At 41.2% G+C, this 19,143-nt stretch overlaps 1 protein-coding gene across 3 annotated transcripts in view; it reads left to right on the forward strand.

Annotated features, from left to right (window-relative positions):
* THSD7B (thrombospondin type 1 domain containing 7B) overlaps positions 1-19,143 on the forward strand; it is a 296,770-nt gene that overhangs the window by 262,905 nt on the left and 14,722 nt on the right. For all 3 annotated transcript variants that reach the window (XR_012056843.1, XM_030278109.4, XM_072931724.1), the window contains exons 17-21: positions 703-836; positions 1,505-1,658; positions 10,932-11,073; positions 12,450-12,565; positions 13,033-13,150. Coding sequence is in view for 2 of the 3 variants with exons in the window: in XM_030278109.4 (XP_030133969.4) it covers positions 703-836; positions 1,505-1,658; positions 10,932-11,073; positions 12,450-12,565; positions 13,033-13,150 (664 nt within the window). In the remaining variant the exon portion in view is untranslated. The remainder of the gene's footprint in view (positions 1-702; positions 837-1,504; positions 1,659-10,931; positions 11,074-12,449; positions 12,566-13,032; positions 13,151-19,143) is intronic.

A 19,143-nucleotide genomic window follows, 5' to 3' on the forward strand; every position in this document is an offset into this window, starting at 1 on the left:
GTAATAGAACTGTTGATGCATTCATTTATTTAAACCTAAAAATCTGCTGAAGTGCTATATCTCAGTGTGCTGCTTTTAACAACCTGAATATCTGGTGCCTTTTATCAAGCTTTTGGCTGTATTTTTCTCCCTTCGTAGATACCATAGTTCAGGTGAACACACTGTCATGTTTGATTAGGAGATATGTTAGAGATAAGTCACTTGCAGGCAAAAAAGCGTTTACCATTTTTGTGTATAAAAATGAAATTTGTAGGAGGCATGAAATTTCATTCTTTTATAGTAAATGGCTTATAAGAATGCATTAGAAGCAGAGGTAAATGAGTGCTGATTTTAAGTTTGTACCTGCTGAAACACAAAAGGATGTGGTACCTATGATCTTGGTGAATGACATGATAGATTATACTGAGAACAGGCAGAGCAAATGAAATTGTAATGGAGTTCCTCTTCTGGCTGCAGGAAATAGCTGTTATTTATCCTGCTTCCGAAGGTGCTGCATGCATGCTGCTATTCATTATATACTTAAAAATCCCTTGGCAAGTCAATAATGCATAAATTAACTTAAAGCCATTACAACAGCCTTCGCATTAGGAGTGTAAGCAGGATACTTTTCAGTGTGCTTTTTTGTGGGCTTGGCTGAGGGGTTTCTGCAGCCATGCTAACCTGGACAGTTCAGCTGAAGAGTTTGGTTCTTTCTCCTGTCAGGTGCACGAGGCAGTCCCATGCTACAGTGAGTGCAATCTGTATTCCTGGGAAGTAGGACCATGGTCTCCATGCAAAATCAACAGTGAACAAAATTCCCTCCACTGTGGAGAAGGAATACAAACGAGGGAAGTCAGGTGAGTGAAGACAAAAGCTCAGGTATTCCAGATCAAAAAGAGCTGATTGCATAAAGCTGCAATATCTGGCCATCTGACAGTGAGTGCGTTGCTGAGTCCAGTGTATTTCAAATGAAAAGAAACACGTGTTTATGTGCCATGGTTTACAGGAAAAGCATTTCAGAGATGCAGCCTTGGTTTTTCAGGAACACAGCATGATATTTAAATTAGTATTCTTCAACCTAAATGCCATGTATACATAAAGCTCCCTGAGGTGCAAAGCCTCCATATTTTGATTTGCTAACATTTTCCCCAAGTAATAGCACTGCATGCACCAGAGTGGCATTCATTATTACTGAATATTCATTCCCCAGGCATGGGGAAATGCTGAGTTATTTCCAAATGTTCAGATGTTACTAGCAGGAGCACTAAGATTTGTTCTCGCTGGTTGTCACTTTCTGTTTGCTCCTTTGTCAGCCGATCAAAGTTAAAATCCCTCTGTATGAAGTAACAAAAGCATGTTGTGCACGTAGCTGATTTCCATTTGCATTAACATATTAGTTTTACTTTTTGAGCAGCCATGCTGCTTGTAGCTGTTGTCATGTCTATGTCCTGTATGGGGTTGAGAAAACTTGTTGCTATCCATCATGCCTGTGATACTCTAATTAAAATGTGTGTTTTCTATGTAGGTGTGTGAGCACTGCTGAGGACCACGGTGTGGAGACTGTGCCCAACACTCTGTGCAGTCAGGCTGAGGTCCCAGAGGCAGTGCAGAAGTGTACCTTGTACTGTCCCAGTGAGTGTGCAGTGTCTGACTGGGGACAGTGGAGCCCGTGCCCACAGGTAGGCTCTCCTGCCCGTGTCCCTGGCAGTGTTCCTCATGCAGCAGTCTTCGCTTCTCCTTCAACTATTTCATGGCCTAGTTATTTTCTAGGAAAGTAAATTATTTTCTGAGGGCTGTCAGGCTTAATAGATCCTGCCAGCATGGTTGAAATCTGGAGATATTTATGTCTCTATAGAGACAGAGCTATAGAAAGTTGGTTAGTGAAACACATAGTTATTACTGTGACAGTTGATTCAACACGTCCTTCCCCTTGGTCTGCTGTGGGAGGGGGCCCACACAAACAGAGTGGGTGAAGGGACAGTATTCCAGCTGCAGTAAGGGCTGAATGCCTTAGGAAATGTTTGCAGGGAGACCTCTGTCAGTGGTGCATGACTGCCATAACAGCCTGTGGCACACCCTGGGGGTGACACTCCTCTGGACAGGTTTTAGTCCTGAGGGAATGACAGCTCTCCCCTCCCCACACACTATTTCTGTCCAGTGTTTCCTTCTCCTCAAACACTTGGGGGAAGATTTGAGGCAACAGCAGCAGAAGGGTATGACAGCAAGGTGCCTGAACAATTTGTCATGTAATGAAATACTCAAAACTTTGTGAATTATGCAGGGATTCAAGCCACTGCGAAGTGCTCTGTGTTTTCCTAAGTGCAAGATGGAAAGAAGTTGCAAATTCTGTATTATGAAAAGCCTCTGGCCTCAAACCATGTGACTTCAGATCTATTGTTTCTCCCTGATCACTGTTGAAATAGGTGCCAGGTTTAATCTCAGAGGGGTTTTTTAATAGACTTGCTTGATGTATTTAAGTGACAAACACATATTCATTGCCCCCGTGTTAACAGGGCCATTACCAAAAGTTGAGTGGTTATTGGACAGGTATTTATACTAGTGCTGACACAGGTAATTTCCTTCCATAATATTTTGTGTAGCGTATCAATATACTCGGTAAGAACATGTCAAATAAAATCTTGTGTTTCATTTCCTGCGTTCACCTCCTCCTGAGCACCACGGTTTTGATGAAGTATAACACTCTTGCAACCCATACAAATGCTTGGATACCTTTCAGAGTCCCACTGTGGTTGGGCCGTTTCTTTGTCATTGACTTTTCCAGGCATGGATTTTCTTCATTTTTACACGCAGTGAACTGATGCAAAGATCCTCGAGGCTGTTGGAGGTCTCTCAGGTGCCTTGGTGGCAGTCAGTTGCTTATGAGGGACTGCTTTAAGCACCCTCATATCCTTAAGGCACACAGGCTTTTTGCCTAAAGGCTCCTTTTTTTGGCAATAGCAAAGCCTCCGTAGCCCACAGAAGCAGGAAAGGGAAGCCCAGAGCTCGTGGGCTGCACTCCATCAGGCAGCACATCTCTTGGCAGGCACAGGGCCACATGCCACAGTCCCTGTGTCTCCTTGTACATTCCTTTGCCATGGTTAATGTTAATTCATAAATGTGAGGGCATCTGCATGCCAATGCAATTAACTGAACAATATGTTTTCACAAGCTGTTCTGCAATGCTTTGTTGTGAAACTGAGATGACTGTGTGCCGATGGAGCATGTGTTTCCATAGTTCTGTCCAGATACGAGGCAATAAACAGCTTGAAGTTTTATGGGCAGATAAAACCCTCCCTTTGATGAGTTTACAGCAGAGCTGTCTCCCTTTTACAGCTACTCTGGCTGTTTGTGGTGGGTTTTGAGAGAGAACCACACAGCACAGTCCCTCCCAGGCTGCACATGCTCCACATCTCCTAGGCGAGTGCTGGGCTTGCTGTTAGTGCAGAGTGTCACTGGTGTGTCTTTGGGGTGTGTGGGGCAGGGGTTGAGGGAATTCTGGTGGCGGGGTGAGGCACTGCCAGCACCAGGGTGATTAATGAACCTTCCATCTCCTGAGCCACTAGGAAGGGTGGTCACGACAGCTACGAGTTGATGGACTCAAAAATTCAAAATAATTTGAAAGATCACATCGCATTGCAATTAAAAAGCAAAACTTTGCATCCTGGCTGCTCTATTTCAAGCACATTTATATTTCATACCACAATAGTTGGCACTCTTTTAATCATAGCACTCTCATGAGGCAACTGCCAAAGACCATTCCAGGAAGTCTTCCTGTAGCTCTGGTCATGTTTGGCTTGCTGGAGATAAAGAAGATTTATGAATCTTGACAAATTCTAGTTTGTAAAAAATGAACTATCACAATTTCAGCCTCATCTTTGCCCGAGGAGATTTTGATTTGAGATATTTACCTAAGATTTTGGTCAGGTGAGAATTCTTTTCCAGTCGCTTTGGTGTTCTGCTCATGTTTTACAGTGTTGATAATAAATTCATCCTGATAGCAGAATAACTAACTCTTATCAGCTGAATATAAAAAGGCCTTTTAGATTATCCATTGTACCTTTTGTCAATATGTCATTGTACTCTGGATACTTTCTAGGGTATTACTTGGTTTTATCTTGTAGCAATATTCTTCCCATGTGAATTTTCCACTTTCAGGTTGGTAAATGATCTTGAATGGTGTTGAAATCAATGAGTCATAAAGGTGGTGACTGCTTTGTCAATGGAAAGTATTTTCTTCAATACTTTTTTCCTGCTAAAACATTGTATTTGTTCTACCTTTTTTGGCTGCATTTCCCTTTTGCTTTTAAACACTTTTGTGGTCTTTTATAATTTCAGATGCTTCCACAATTCTTTTATGTGTGTTTTTCAACTGAATTATGTATTTTGCATCTTGATTATGGTGCTATTTAACGCTGCTACACAAAGGTAAATTTTAATGTTTCATCTAATGGTCAGAAATGAAGCTGTCAGAAATACAATGCTTCAAGGTTGCTTTGAGGTTTTGTCTCTGTACTGGATTCAAGAAATGCATAGTTACTGAATTAACTCTTCCCTTTTATTCTCACTTTTCTATTGAGAGAAATAAATTCAAAATGGTTTTCCCTATTTGAAGGGAAGGTTGAAGACTATTTTTTTGGCTCATAATGTTTTGTTCTTTGTCACTAAGTGACATTCAAGTGACTTAAATATCAAGCTTTAGAGCCATTTAAAAATAACAATTTGAAGCTTGCTAGTTAAAAACTACAACAAAAAAGCCAAAAATAACAGAAAAAAAAAAAAAAACCCAACATAAACCCACAAGGAAATTAGATTGACTTGCATTTTGCTTAAGAGATTTCATATTTGTTCCAGGGAAAATAGCCTGTTCAGTTATACATCATCATTTGATTGCTCAAAGACCCAGCTAAACAATCTGGGGACTGAAATGCTGTCATCTCTGTTACATATTCAGTGATGGAATCACACACACTTCCTGTGGCGTCTCGACTTTGTATTCATCTGACTTGGAAATGTAATTAATTGACTTCAATTGAATTCATCAAAGCATTCTTAAAAAGAGTTAATATGTGAGTGGTGCTACAAGTCCCTGAAATAATTACCTCAAATCTATTTCGTTAGCTCTCTGTCGGTGGATGGCTGTCGCAGCCCCCGTTGCGGATTGGAGTGGCCTCCTTGCTTGCCTCAGCTGTTGGCATTTCTAGCAGCTAATTCCAAGAGGTCTGAAATTAGTTAATTATAGGAGGTTGTGTGTGTAGTGAGTGAGAACAGCTGTCTCCATTTCAGCGAGCGTTTTCCTCACGGATCAATGGCAATGTGCCGCGCTCGGGACTCGCGACAATTGAGTTATTATTCCCTGGAATCAGGGGGAGTGTGGCACCCGCAACTGACCGGATTAAAAGTGTCACCAAGCCATACAGGGACCTCTCAGCTCTGCAGTGACTTTGGAGTTGGAGTTGTTACAGTTTGGAAATGCCAACTGGAAAGGGGAATTGTGGACTCCTGTAGATGCTGGGAGTCACTGTGTGGATTACCAAAGCCTCCATCACAACTGGCACCTGAGCACAGAGCGGGCAAGGTTGGAAGGGACCACTCGAGGTCATCTAGTTCTTTCTCTTCAAGCTGGATTCCCCAGAGCACATTGCTCAGAACTGTGTCCTCAGAATGCCTTTGGATATCTCCAGAGGAAGCTCCCCAGCCTCTCTGGGTTTGGCACGTAAGTTTGGCGGAGGACCTGCAGTGTGAAGCTGTACTGAAGAGTGATGCTTGCACAGAGTTGTCTTTTTAGCCCAAGAGATAATTTATTCAAATCAAGCATGACAATTATGCTGGTCAAGGCTTTTTGGAAGAACATGCCCTGCTCCTTATGGGTAGCTGTGACTTGGATGTTTTTGTATGTCTTTGTCCAGAAAAGTGGGTAACTGATGTATTTTTTATATTCATTGTTTTATTTTTATTAATCTTTGTTAACTATCACTTTTTAAAGTGATTTAAGTAATGATTCTGTGTGGAGGCAGGCAAGGTTTCAGAACCTGGATGAATCTGAAAAAGAAAATTTATGCAAATGCATTTTCATTTCAAAAGACTGCTCGTGTTATTGTAAATGGCTTGTTAAATTGTTACAAAACATCCACACTGGCATGAACAATGTAATGGTTCATTGCTCTGTTAAAAATAGTCAAATACGGTTGCTGCCTTTGCATTTACCTTATTTTGAGGTTGTATGTTTGCTTATGAATAGCCAGTTAAGAATAATGCAGCCAGCTATTTATAGTGCAGGATGCATTATACAAGCTGCTTGATAAATTAAACTGCTTAAAGGGCCCTGTAATGGGTTACAGCCTCTGTGCTGTACAATTATGATGCATATGAAAGCCTGGATCAATGGACAGCTCTTAAATTCCATCCCAAAGAGGGTCTAATCATGTATATTAATATGCGATATGTTAACAGCCCTTACACTGGAACTTAGCTTTACAACTTTGCAGCTTTTTTTTATTTTATACCCTTTTCTTCCAGAACAAACTTCCTGTTCTTTGTCAGTTCTGTGATTGTCTGAAGCAAAGGCTGGGTGCATCCTTTGTGAATGTTTTCGTCCCTCACTTTTTATGTTAGCTTTAAATAGTGACAAGTGGTCATGGTGAAAAAAATAGCTTTGGCTGAAAGAAATATTTAAAAACGCAGTAGTCAATAGTGCCAGAAATTCCCCCATAGAATGAAGATGGCTGTTATAATTTCTAAACGGTCCTTTGAGAAAAACTTTGATTTATTCCTGCCTTAACATTTTATGGACCTCTTATTGCTTCGGAATATTTTGTTTCTGTAGTGGTTTCTATGATCTCGCCTGTAGATCCGTGGCTCTAGCTCAACTTTTTCATGCTACATGGAAAAGAATAATAGAAATGGTGAGATTTGATACTATAAAGTAGGCTGGAACAGTTCAGTTATAAAGAAACCTACTGTATGTGTATTACATTCTACTGCTGTAGGCTATTGATGTGCCACCTAAAGTAGCACCCTATAATTATTTTCATCAAGAAATTAATTCTTTTCCTGTCATCAGTTCCAAAGGATGCATATGCCAGAATTGCACACCCCATTGCTTACATCAACAAAGTCATTAACAAAGAATCTGAACAAGCAACATAGTCTGGAAAACGTAACAGCCAAACTTATTTGCACCTGATCTTGAAGGTACATAGAGGTCTCCAGGTCCCTGACTTTCCACCTTCATGCACCACAGCTGCCTCCATTTCTTAGAACTTGTTTCCTCTCCTATTATTTATGGCCAGTGGGCACCCATAATCATTGTCCTTCTTTGATGCATAAATCTTTATTCCTAGTCTGGGTGGTGTCAGAAGTGGGTTTCAGTTTCCCAGAATAGGGAACATTTGCTGTTACACCCATTTCTATCCCATGGTTGCATTCTCCCAGCTATGGAAACCAGTTAAGGGCTTTATAACCACAGGCATAAAATAAGTTTCATGAGCATAAAGAGATGATCTCAGAAATAAAAGTCAAACTCCCACTCCTGAACACATTGGTTGTCGGCACCTGCCTTTCCTTATGCTTCCACTGTGGAAATGTTGGCTGGTGCTGAGCACAAACCACTTGCAATAGCCTTACAGAAGGTAATGGCTGACTTAATGTAAAAAATAATTTTAAAAGTTTCATCTGTCATCAGTGAAAGCACTAGTTACTAATAGAGCAGTAGAAAGGAAAATAATGTCTTTGGAAGTGTAGCATCCACTCAGTGGGAAGAGAGGAGCTGTAAATGAAGATACTCAGTAGAGTGTTGCTGAATCACAGTGGGATTTATTTATTTAAAACCCCAGGAACTGTAGATTCATACATGCTTGTGATTAGAAACTTGGATCCCTAGGGTAGATCCAGCCTTGATCCATGGACCTGAGTGGCACCTTCACTGTTCTGTATGGAAGATTACTTGAGCAGTCAAATTAGTTTTGTCATTTTCTTCATGTGTAAGAATATTCAGAATAAACCTGTTATCTTGCTTAAATCTTAGTTAATTCCATGGTAATTTCTTACTTTAGGTACTCAAGAAATATTTACTTCTTTTTGCTACCTTTTCTCTAGATTGATGGCTGCCATTTCTGTCCTGCCTCCTAAACCTGTGATTTGCCATTGATGGTGATTGGTTTTGCTCTCAGTATTTTCTAAGATCCACATTCAGGATTAGACCTGCCCTTTGGCATTGCTTGTTAGTACCCTCAGCATCTCTCCACTGGAAACAATCCCTCTTCTTTACTTTCACTGTTCACATCCCCTAATGACATCGTGTCTGCCAATCCATTCCCCAACCTTTGCTATGCCATAAATATTAGATTTTTTTTTTCCAGCCTGTTTTTTTTTTTTTTTTTTTTTTGGAGAGGTCCTGCAGGAACTCTGCACCCAAGCCCATTGAGATTTCAGGGTAGCTGGATACTCAGCTCCCTCTTGCTCCTTTGAAAATTCCAGCTTTCATCTTTTTCTTTGCAAGTCATTCCCTCCTGCTGCTTACTCAGTTCCATATATATTTGGCTCACTTTTTTACATGGTTAACTTGAAAGAGCAAGGGCAGAAAATCAATTATAAAACTAAATTGACTTCTCAATTGACGTTAAGAGAAATTCAACAAATAATATTACAGGATATTAGTTACAGTTTGCCAACTTTGAATTTTTTACATGTTTCCCATGTCCTCAGCTTGATTAAATGAATGCTTTTCCTGCAGAGATTCCTTATTATTCAAAACTAGTAAAAGTGGGGGGCTTATTGCATCAGCTCTGGCTTCTGAGCACCATGGCTCATCAGCACAGTGAGAATTCTGGCTTCAGAGCATCAGTAAACCAGTTGTTTACAACTGGTAAACACCAGATAGATTTTGACCTGTTAGACTGGTCTGCTGCTGATCAGGAGGATGTCTGAGAGGGAAAATGGTCCTGCCAGCCAGGAAAGCTCTGGGGCTCTGTGACAGCACTGGGCTGCAGCAATGTCCTGTCATCGAGCACAACAGGGACTGTGCTAGACAGGGGGAAAATACTATTTTATTAAAATAATTCACTTATCTACAAATGAGGCATATTTTCTGTCTGCAGGTTCTTATTTTAAAGGGAGCAAAAGCTGGTGTTTCTGAGCTGGCACAGACAGTTTCTGTCATAGCATCCATTGATTTTTTTTTTTTTTTCCTTTTGGTAACATAATTCAGAGAAACATTAATTAGGAGTAGCTACTGAGATACATGCTTTGATTTTTTTCCTTAGTAATTTTGCTTTATTGGCAAATCATTTAAGTTATTAGTGTTAGTTGTGAGAATGAACAATTAGATTAGTTGTGAAAAATGCAGTAAACTATTGGTAAACACTTAGCAAAGGTTTAATTTTCAGATAATTAGAAACAATTGGGCATTTTAGCTGACCAAGGGTATTCAAATACGATTACCATTTAAAATGATTTGACAAGGTGTATGTCAGCAATAAAAATGTAATAGATTTTCCTTCATGTAGTGTATGCATAAGAAAAAAGGCCCTGACAATGTATTTTAAGACCAGACCAGACTTTTTTCCCCATTTGTTCTGATATTTATTCTGTTCAGTTTTGCTGTCGTCTGTGCAGCTAATCCAGTTTACAGCAGCCTGAGATCCAGATTTATGCTGCAAGGCCATTACATTTCCCTTTAATATTCACAATGCAGGAATTATCCACACTTCCACCCGTGCAGTGTTCAGTGTTTGCAGGCTGTTTATTGCATGGTAATAAGCCCTTGGTTTTAAACTGTTAGTTATTTTTTGTAATTATAGTAATATATAGAAAAATCATGTTTTAAATCCCCACGTATTTATGAAAATTGGTTCTACATGCATTGTTTGGGGTTTTTGTTTTGTTTTGTTTTCTTTGCTGTTCCTGAGCAATCCTAATGAGAAACTGTTAGGAGTTAAATGTGCCATCTTGTTCAATAAATGGTGGTGGATACCTTTAATAAGGGATTTATTTCCATTAGGTTTGCTGTGGCCACTTCCACTCACCTATTCCCATTACTGGAGTGTGGGAAAAGAAGCTCTGTGCTGCAGTGCTATGAGAGTGAGGATCAAGGGCTGCCAAAAACAAACAGTTTTCATGCCTGTGATGCACAAATAGAAATGAAAACCTGCCTCAGTTGGTTCAAAATGTAAACAAGCAAATCCTGGTTTATAGGCTGCTGTACATCAGTATTTGGTATCACATACTCTGAAAAGTCACCTCGTCTTGTCAGCATCATGACTGATATGCAATTACAAATGTCCTTCTTTGAAATGAGAGCTTTGCTGTAACATCAGATACTACTTAAAAATGCATTAATTGTGACAAAAATCCTATCCTGTTATTCAGTGGCATTTTACTTGGAAGGAGGTGCAAAGCAGAGCACAGCAATGTGGTGCAGTCTTTATCCCGTTGACCCCAAGGATCCTTACCAAAAACCATGGAAAAACTAGTATAGGAGGGCTAAAATAGCCAAATCAGGATGGATAAAAGATGGCTTTTGATAATACTGGATTCTTAACTTGGAATCACATTTCTTTCCTTTCATGTTCTTTGAAGTATGGTAGAACAGGAGTGGGACTGTATCCTACCTCCGTGTGGCCGTGGGTGTGCGTGAGCAGCCCTGGTGTGTGGTGTCTGTGATTTACTGGGGTCAGTGATGTCTGTGTGATTTCCCGGGGTCAGTGATGTCTGTGTGATTTCCTGGGGTCAGTGATGTCTGTGTGATTTCCCAGGGTCAGTGATGTCTGTGTGATTTCCTGGGGTCGGTGATGTCTGTGTGATTTCCCGGGGTCAGTGATGTCTGTGTGATTTCCTGGGGTCAGTGATGTCTGTGTGATTTCCTGGGGTCAGGGATGTCTGTGTGATTTCCTGGGGTCAGTGATGTCTGTGTGATTTACTGGGCTCTCTGTACTGTCCATCCCTTCTCTGTCCAGGTGTGTGACCCCAACATTATGCAAATCCGAACCCGACAAGTGCTGAGGCCTCCTGTCAGTTCCAAGCCCTGCCCTGAAGTTTCACAAATGAAGCCATGTATTCTTAATCAAAATTGCTTCCAATACCAGTACAACCTAACAGGTAGGTACAAACTTTCAATATACCCTTAGTACGTGTTTTTAGTTATGTTTGTTTGTGGTGTTGGTTAAAGCGTTGACATTGTTGGTTTCAATAAAGCTAATTACACACCTACATTTTTACACATTAGTGGACAAATGCACAATTTCTGTATTAAGTAGTTGTTGCGAGTACATTGGAAATAAAGCATGCTAAATGCAATTTTCAATGGGTTATCAACATAATTAATTACAAAATTCTAATTTAAAGAGTATCATCTGTGTGGTTCTGGTGAAGACAATAATATCAACAGAAATCTGCTTTGAAGGCAATAAGAGTTATATGTGTGGGTATAGGATATTCAGAGCAAAATGCATTATTTAGGACCTTAGAAGCAATTAGTTCTGTTGAAAACAAATGAACAAAACAAAACTTAAAAATTCCTTTTGTTTTGACCAGCTGAAATAAATGAGAAAGGCATACAGAGGAGAGATCTTAAGAGGAGTTTGGGGGCTGGTGTGAAAGGAGAACAAAGATAAAATATATGAATATAAACTCAGCCTGTTTGTAATAAAAGCCCTAGAAACACAGGCAGCAGGATGATGCCTTTTTTATCATCACATTTCAGAAATGCAGAACATTTATGTGTTCATGTTTATCAGAGGTGGAAGACACAAAGTAATAGGTTTTCTTCTCATCCTTCTTATTTATTGGTGGTGTATGGAAATTTTAGTGGCTTCTGTTATGCTTTTTGTTTATTTTAAATGGTGTTTTAAAGCTTATTTCAGTTTAGTTGTATTCTGACCAACATAATTTCAGACACGTAATAAGATATTAATTTCCTTCCGCTAGAAATACTGCTTTTATTTCATGACTATTAGAGTTTAGTTTTAAATAATGGATAGCTTTGCCTCGAGACAAAAACACCCTAAACCAGAGTTCCCCTTCAGAAACTCCCCCAGCTGCTTTATCAAAGTGGAATTTTACTTCAGACAATAGAGTCTTGTAGCTGTGCCAACTGGATTGAAGTGATAGCCTTTATCAGTGTTCAGCATGTGCACTCTGATGTAGCGGTGTCATCGTGGGATGCGGGATCGGGCTGTGATGAGAGCATCTCCTCTGAGACTTAGCTGGCTTTGAGAACAACTTTCTTTTGTGGGGTTTGTTCTTGGCTGTGGGATGCCCTGACACGGGGAAGTGCTGCCATAGGTGAGGGTAACACCATGTTCAAGGCTCCAGAGCCGGGCTGGATGGGGCTTTGAGCTACCAGGTCTAGGCCACGGCGCGGGGTTGGAAATACACAGCCCGTGAGGTCCCTTCCAAGCCATTGTGTGATTGTGTGATGTGTGCTGAGTGTGAGGCTGAGCTGCAGCAGGGCACCCTTTGCTTTGTGTCCGCAGGCTGGAGCGGGTGCCAGCTGGGTGCCAATGCCACCTGCGGTCACGGGCAGCGCCGCCGCCTCCTGAGCTGCCGGCGCAGCGACGGGGCCACCGTCAGCATGCAGCTGTGCCAGCGGGTGAGCGGGGCTGGGACATGCCAGAGCTCCCTGTGCTCCCAGACTGATGGGGGCCTCCTGATCCACGCCAAGACATTCCCCATAAACGGTGGAAAGGTTTTGTATGGTGCTGGGGGCTTGGGGAAGCAGAGGGGTGTCAGTGGGTGGTGTCACTCCTTGACTCGAACACACAGGGCATGGCTACCAACCCTGCACCATCCCAAAGCTGGGGACTAGGGAGGGGATTGTGTCCTGCTGTTAGAAATCTGGGGTTGTTCTTTTGGAATGAGACCCAAACCCTGAAGGATGCTTTGGTGTGAAACTCTTCACCACTGAAGGAGCATTGCCCCACTGCATCCTTGGGAAAGCTCCGCATAAACGCCATGTTGGTGCCCTGCAGAGTTGCTGCCAGTCCTTGTTTGGGTGCTTGGCTGTGGCAGGAGGTGGTGGGGCCTGGGGAAGCTGATGCCTGTGTTTCCCTGTCCCAGCTGCACCTGGAGAAGCCCGTGCCCACGAGCAGCCGGTGCGTGGTGGGGTGTGCCGTGGACTGCCAGCTCTCGCCGTGGTCAGCCTGGTCGCAGTGCTCCCACACGTGTGGCGCCGGCGGTGAGTCCCTGCCTGCCCTCCTGCCCCCCAGAGCTCAGCAGTGCAGCACCCACAGGCCCAGGTGGGCTCAGGCAGTCCCAGAGTGGGGGCACAGAGCTCAGCGATAGCCTCAAGCCACACCTGAATCCTTCAGAGGGGTTTTGGATGCTCTCGAGGTCCTGAGGGGATGGGTGTTTAGAGCAAAGCAGGCTGTTTTCAAAGTACTCTAAAGTGAAAAATGCAACTTAGGTAAAAAGTAGTCAGATGTCTGAAGGATTATTTATTAATTAATTCAAACTCTCAGAATTCAGTCACAGCAACTGTTAACCCCAGAGATAGGGAGTATGTAAAGCTAGCAAAGAGCTTGGGAGTGTTAAAAGATTCTGAAGAGATTAATAAATTAATAAAAATTCTCTATTGAAGTAATTTTTAGGAACATAAATGTATCCTACTGAAGAAAACACACAAAGATTATTTTTCATCATTTAGTGCATGCATTTATCTCCATCTTGCATCCACAGGTCCCTTAACACTTACATGACCCCAGTACCTTCAGCAAGACTTTCTATAGCCAGTAGTGCTCTCCAGCATACAAAAAGTGAAAGGATTAGGACCTTTTTGAACTCTTGTGATTTAAAATACCCTTTGAGTATTGACATGAAGAAATGCATTGAAGGTTTTATTCTCAATTAGCTTGGGGTTTTATTTCCCTGGCTTCTGATATGCATTACATGTACAGCCAATGGTCTTTAAGATTCAACAGCCATAATGTATATTTGAATCAAATTCACTTAAGGTCAAAAAGAAAAAAGCTCTTAACTTCCATAAAATGATTCCTTCAGATGGATTCTAGAGATCAAAGCATGTTACAGAAAAAGCTTAATATTTGGATTAGTGCTGTTCTTTCTTTGCTGAGCTTTTAGCCCGTTTGTGAAGTAGTGCTTTCTTAACAGAAATGAATAATTCATAGACAATGTTTTAACAACAACACACTGGGAGTGCTTTTAATTCCAAATTTTTTTTATTTAAAATCCATTTTGGAGTGTTAATGCTTGTGTTGCTGAATAAACTTAAATTAATTTTTTGAGTGTTCAGTCACTCACTAAGTTAAACAGAGTACAGTGCAAAAGCAGGTTGCAATGTTTTTATGGCTTTTAGCATGCTCAAGGAGCAGCTCACCCTATATAGTACCTGAAGGTTTTTTCATCCTGAGCTCTTATATTGCATAGTTTGCAAAAGGAATGAAGACGAGTCTTGTATTCAGCCCCTAATCCTGAAGCGCTTGTGCAAAATTCAAAGACTGGTTAAAGAGCTGCCAATGAGTACAAGGAGTTACTTCGTGTCCTAAATCAGAGGAAAGCTGGAGATATTTGTGCCTTGCTGGAAGAGACTTGGCAGTGAGTGTCCTGGCTTTGGGTGCTCAACCTCGTTGTGGCTGCTTGAAGCACACAGTGAAGCCGAAGCTCAGCCAGGTTTATGGGTCATCCCTGATCCTCAGAGATCATAACCCTGCCTACTGCTGGCTGGAGAGCTGTCCTGTACAGGCCACTGTGCTACTGCTGTTGTTTAATTTGGATTTTAAAACTGGAGACACTCTCTGTGAACCTACAGCCGCTAAGCAGCCGGGAAAACTGTCTTACAAACTGTGTCATGAAGAAGACAAGTTTTGCTCAGTCCTTCTCTGCCACTTGAACAACTTTGCAGGGACCCAAGAGTCTTCTGAACCTCATGCCAAGCAGGAGCATCAGTGAAATGGAAGTGCTCTGCATCCAGGTTATTCAGAGCACATTTTATTTCCCTGCAGCCTCAGTCCTGTTCTGACTTTTGCTGTATCAACTCAGAAGTGTGGAGCTGCTCTGGTACCAAACATCCCCAGTGAAGGGACCTTGGCACCAGTCCTGTGGCAGTGGCCCATGTGTGGCTCCAACAGCACAAACAGTGTCACTTCAGCTGCTTCACTGAGTGCCAGTGTGTTGTAAATACTCCTGGATGATAACAATAACAGAGAAGATTTTACTTGTGCACTCATCTACGGGTGGTGCTTCAGGGGAACACAGCAAGAGTTTCCAGCCAGAAGGGTCATGGGCTGCAGCACCTTTGAAGTCACCCTGAGTTTCTCATGGGCATTTATGGGAGTAGGATGAAGCCTCAAATTAGACAGGAAAAAACAAAGGATGATAACAAATGAGCTGTGGGAGTTGGCTGTAGTAAACACTCATAACTGCTTCTCTTTGCCAGTAATTGCCCAGTGTTTGGTGCAGCTAAAATGCAGGGCTTGGGTGCTCTGTGTGCAGAAATAACTCACAGCAAGTTGAATGCAGCATTGCTGGGTTAGCTCGCAACAATATTTTGCATTTATGGCTTTTTTTTGGAGAGCATGCAGAAGCACCATAAAGGACTTCAAAGAGAAACAAATTTTAAATATAATTCAGGTCAAAATTTAGTGTTGCTGAATGTGTGTTTTCACCTGTTTTTTTACTCAAGCATTGTTGCCAACATTTTTATTCTGTTCTTTTCCAGTAACAGTTTGATGTGATATATTTTAATGGGTGGTACCTTTACTCGGTGTTATTTTATAGAATAATGCATTTAAACAAGAAGTGGTGCTGCTGTGCATGTGGTGCAGGCATCTAACACAGTTGTGGTTCACAGCAGCCAAAGGCGAATATATTGATTTTTTGAATGATGATGAATAAAGCAGATCTCTCTTTCCTGCCTGTGCTGAGCCTGTAGAGATGTGTAACTGATGTTTGCCTATTGCAGTTGTAGTTCTGGGCAGCATCTGCTCAGGATGCTGGATAGGGCTTTAGGCTGACACTGGGTTATATATAAGGGTTCCTTATATCAGTTGCTGTACTTCTATTAAAAGATGTATGGAACTGCTTTAATGGATGATGCTTCCGTGGCCTGAACCAGTTACTGGAAAGATGTTTGGTAAGGATAATCCCTAGCAAATTGAATTTCCTTTGTTAAGGCAAATGAATACATCAGGATGCTGAATTTTTCTACATAAATGTTTTCCAATCCCACATGGCTTCTCCCAAGTTCTCCAACAGGACTGCTAAGCTGTATAGAACACCTACAGCTGTGCTTTGCCACTTACAAAGCTGACTTTATCAGATAAATGACAGGATTTACCAGGGCTGAACGTGTTGCTGTACCTTACTCAGTCCTCAGACCCCCAGGGACTGTAGCAGGCTGCAGAGATTGGAATCCCAACACCAGAGTGACCTGTGGAGTGGAAGTGAAGGGGCACAAGGATGCACACAATGGAAAAAAATTGGTTGTTCTTTCCTGGATCATCACCAATTTGGAAAAATATATTTGGTGTTGCCTTCTGAAGAAGAACTCCTTATGATGCTTTCTCCCCTGCTACTCAAACTTGGCAAGCTCCAGTCTGACAGTGGGAAATGTTGCTGGGGATGCCCCAGTGCTGCTGGAGGGACTGGCAGTGGGAAGGGGATGAAAAACCCTATTTATCACCTGCCTCAACTTGCTTGTGACTTAGCCTGACCTCCAGGGCTTATTTAATTAACTTGATCCCTGCTCTGGCCTTATGGTTCCTTGGTAGAGCTGTGTTTTATGTGCTCTGCTCAAACTCACTAAACTGGTCACAGCAGATTGGTCATTGTGACTGGGATGAAATGTAGCAGGAATTTCAATATTCTTGGTTTCAGCCATGACACATCACTTTGTGAGGATAAAGTGTAAGTAATGGCAAGAATTTTTGGGGGGTTAAAAAAAATCTTACTCTTCTGATTTGTAAATATAATCCTATATTTCTGAGATTCAATTCTTGCTGCTGACACAAAACAGAATTTTAAGTGACCAGCATTAACAAGACCGGCCTCTTTTGTTTTTTCCCTTTCAAAACTAATTTGAGGATATGAAGAAATGTGTTTTTTTTCAATTTCAACACACTTTCTGTCCTAATTTTTGTGTCATATAACATTGCAGAGCAGAGGAATCAGAGATGTGGCCAATTAATTGGAAAATTAGAGAAAAATTCAAAGCAAAGTTAAAGAAATAACAAGGATTGCTTCAACTCTTCTAGAGTTTGTATTGGAAACAAATTTCAGATGCAGTGAGATTCTGTTCTGCATAGGCAACAAAAGATAAAGCATTTAAAAAGAAAAAAATGGAGTTTTTCTGCTACTTGAGTGGTAATTGAGCATCTAGATAATGTTTTTGGAGTAAAAAAAAATAGAGCCTTAACAAACTCACTGCAATCATTGTGCAAAGAAAGGTTTCAATGAAATTTCTTTCTTCAGTTATTCATTCACAGTGTTAAAAGAAAGTCATAAAAAGATAAAAAAAAAAGTTAAAAGAAAATTAAAAGAAAGCTGACCACTGGGACTGTAGTGAGTTTCAGTAGTTTGGATAACCAACTGTAGGAAACCAAAATGGAAAGAAAAGTTGTTAATTCCTATTTCTGTTAAATAATCTTCCCATTTACATATAGCTAGAAACATGTTAAACAGAGTGTACAAAAGGAAATTATTTAGTTCATTAAAATAGCTTGATGAATGCTTCAGGCTTTCAAGTCCCTCCTAATGAAATTGGATCTTTTAGCTTTAGGAGACCTCCTTTGCCTTAGCTCCATGCAGGGAGCTGGTGCCTGGCAGGGTGCCCCAGAGCCCTGCAGCCACAGGCTTCCCAAAAAGCCTTTTCCATTGCTCACCAATGCTCAGCATTCAACATTAAGACTAATTTAGCAAATTTGGTCTCTGCCTGAAGAGGAGGGAACAGCTACTTTTGGCCAGTTGGGTTGGGGAGAGCTGTTACAGGGTTCATCCAACACCAGGCTGTGAGATTCCTCTTCCCTTGCTCTGATCTCAGTGAACAACAGGACTTTTCCTTTTTCCTTTTTCCTTTTTCATTTTTCATTTTTCCTTTTTCATTTTTCCTTTTTCCTTTTTCCTTTCCCTTCTTTTTTTCTTTTTGTGCTTTTCCTATCCTTTCTCTCCCATCCTTCTCCTCCTCCTCCTCCTTTTTCCTTTCCTTCTTCCTTTCCTCTCAGCTGGTAGGATTTTTTCCACCTCCTAAGTATCTGATTCAGTGATGGCTGAATGCACAGTCATGTGGGTAACAGCTTTTATCATCCCTTCTGTTACAAACTCCCCAGGTCTGGGGGATTAAAACTGGAAAAATAAGAAGTCTTAAAATTTGTTTTAATGGGTTTAGAATCAGAATTCAGTGGGTCAGAGCAAGGGAATAAAGGTAAGAGAGCTTGCTAAAGTATCAGTGCCTTTTCCAGGTGTGTCTGCTTTTAATTTTTACTTGCTAAAATGTTTTGCTCTGTGGATAGTCATGATGACAGATATAAGAGATGTGCCTTACACCTGCAGTGTCCTTAATTAAAAATCATGTGCATAAATAGCTGGGTGAAGGATCTGGCTGGGTATTGCAGCCTCCCTGTTTTGCAGGGTGTTTGCTCCCCCACCAGACTCCCCTCTGCTCACAAAAGCAGCTGAAGGGCGGTGATCCAAGGGGAGAGCTCCACCACAACACCTTATCTCTTCCTTTGCACTGGGTTAGCAATTACCACTCACCTCTGCCTTGTTGTATTTGTCTGCCCTTACTGCCCAGACCTTTCAGTTTTTAACTCAAATCCACATGTATTGAAAAACAGGGCAGAAATTTTATCCCCAGCACAATCTTCTGCATCCCACTGTATAAGGGCTTTTTCTTTTCCACTCTTCTTTTTAATTGGAGATGGAATTCTAATTGAAACATTTTGAGTGAAAACATTCCTGGACATAAATGGACAGCAAAGGAGGCAGAAATGGAATTGCTGTAAGTTTAATGAATATATTCAGTTTTATTAGTTCAAAAGTAGTACCATAATTGCTTTTTCCATTCAGTGGCTGAAGAAGTTTTCACCAATAATAAATAGGTTTTTTAATGGAAATGGTAGAAGTGGTTATGGACGGTAATAGCCACTACAGTGTTTGCAGTTTTCAAATTAGGTCCACATAATTGCTCATAAAAAGAATATTTCATTTGTTAAAAAT

Source organism: Taeniopygia guttata, chromosome 7 (genome assembly GCF_048771995.1).
Source record: "Taeniopygia guttata chromosome 7, bTaeGut7.mat, whole genome shotgun sequence".
NCBI lineage: Eukaryota > Metazoa > Chordata > Aves > Passeriformes > Estrildidae > Taeniopygia > Taeniopygia guttata.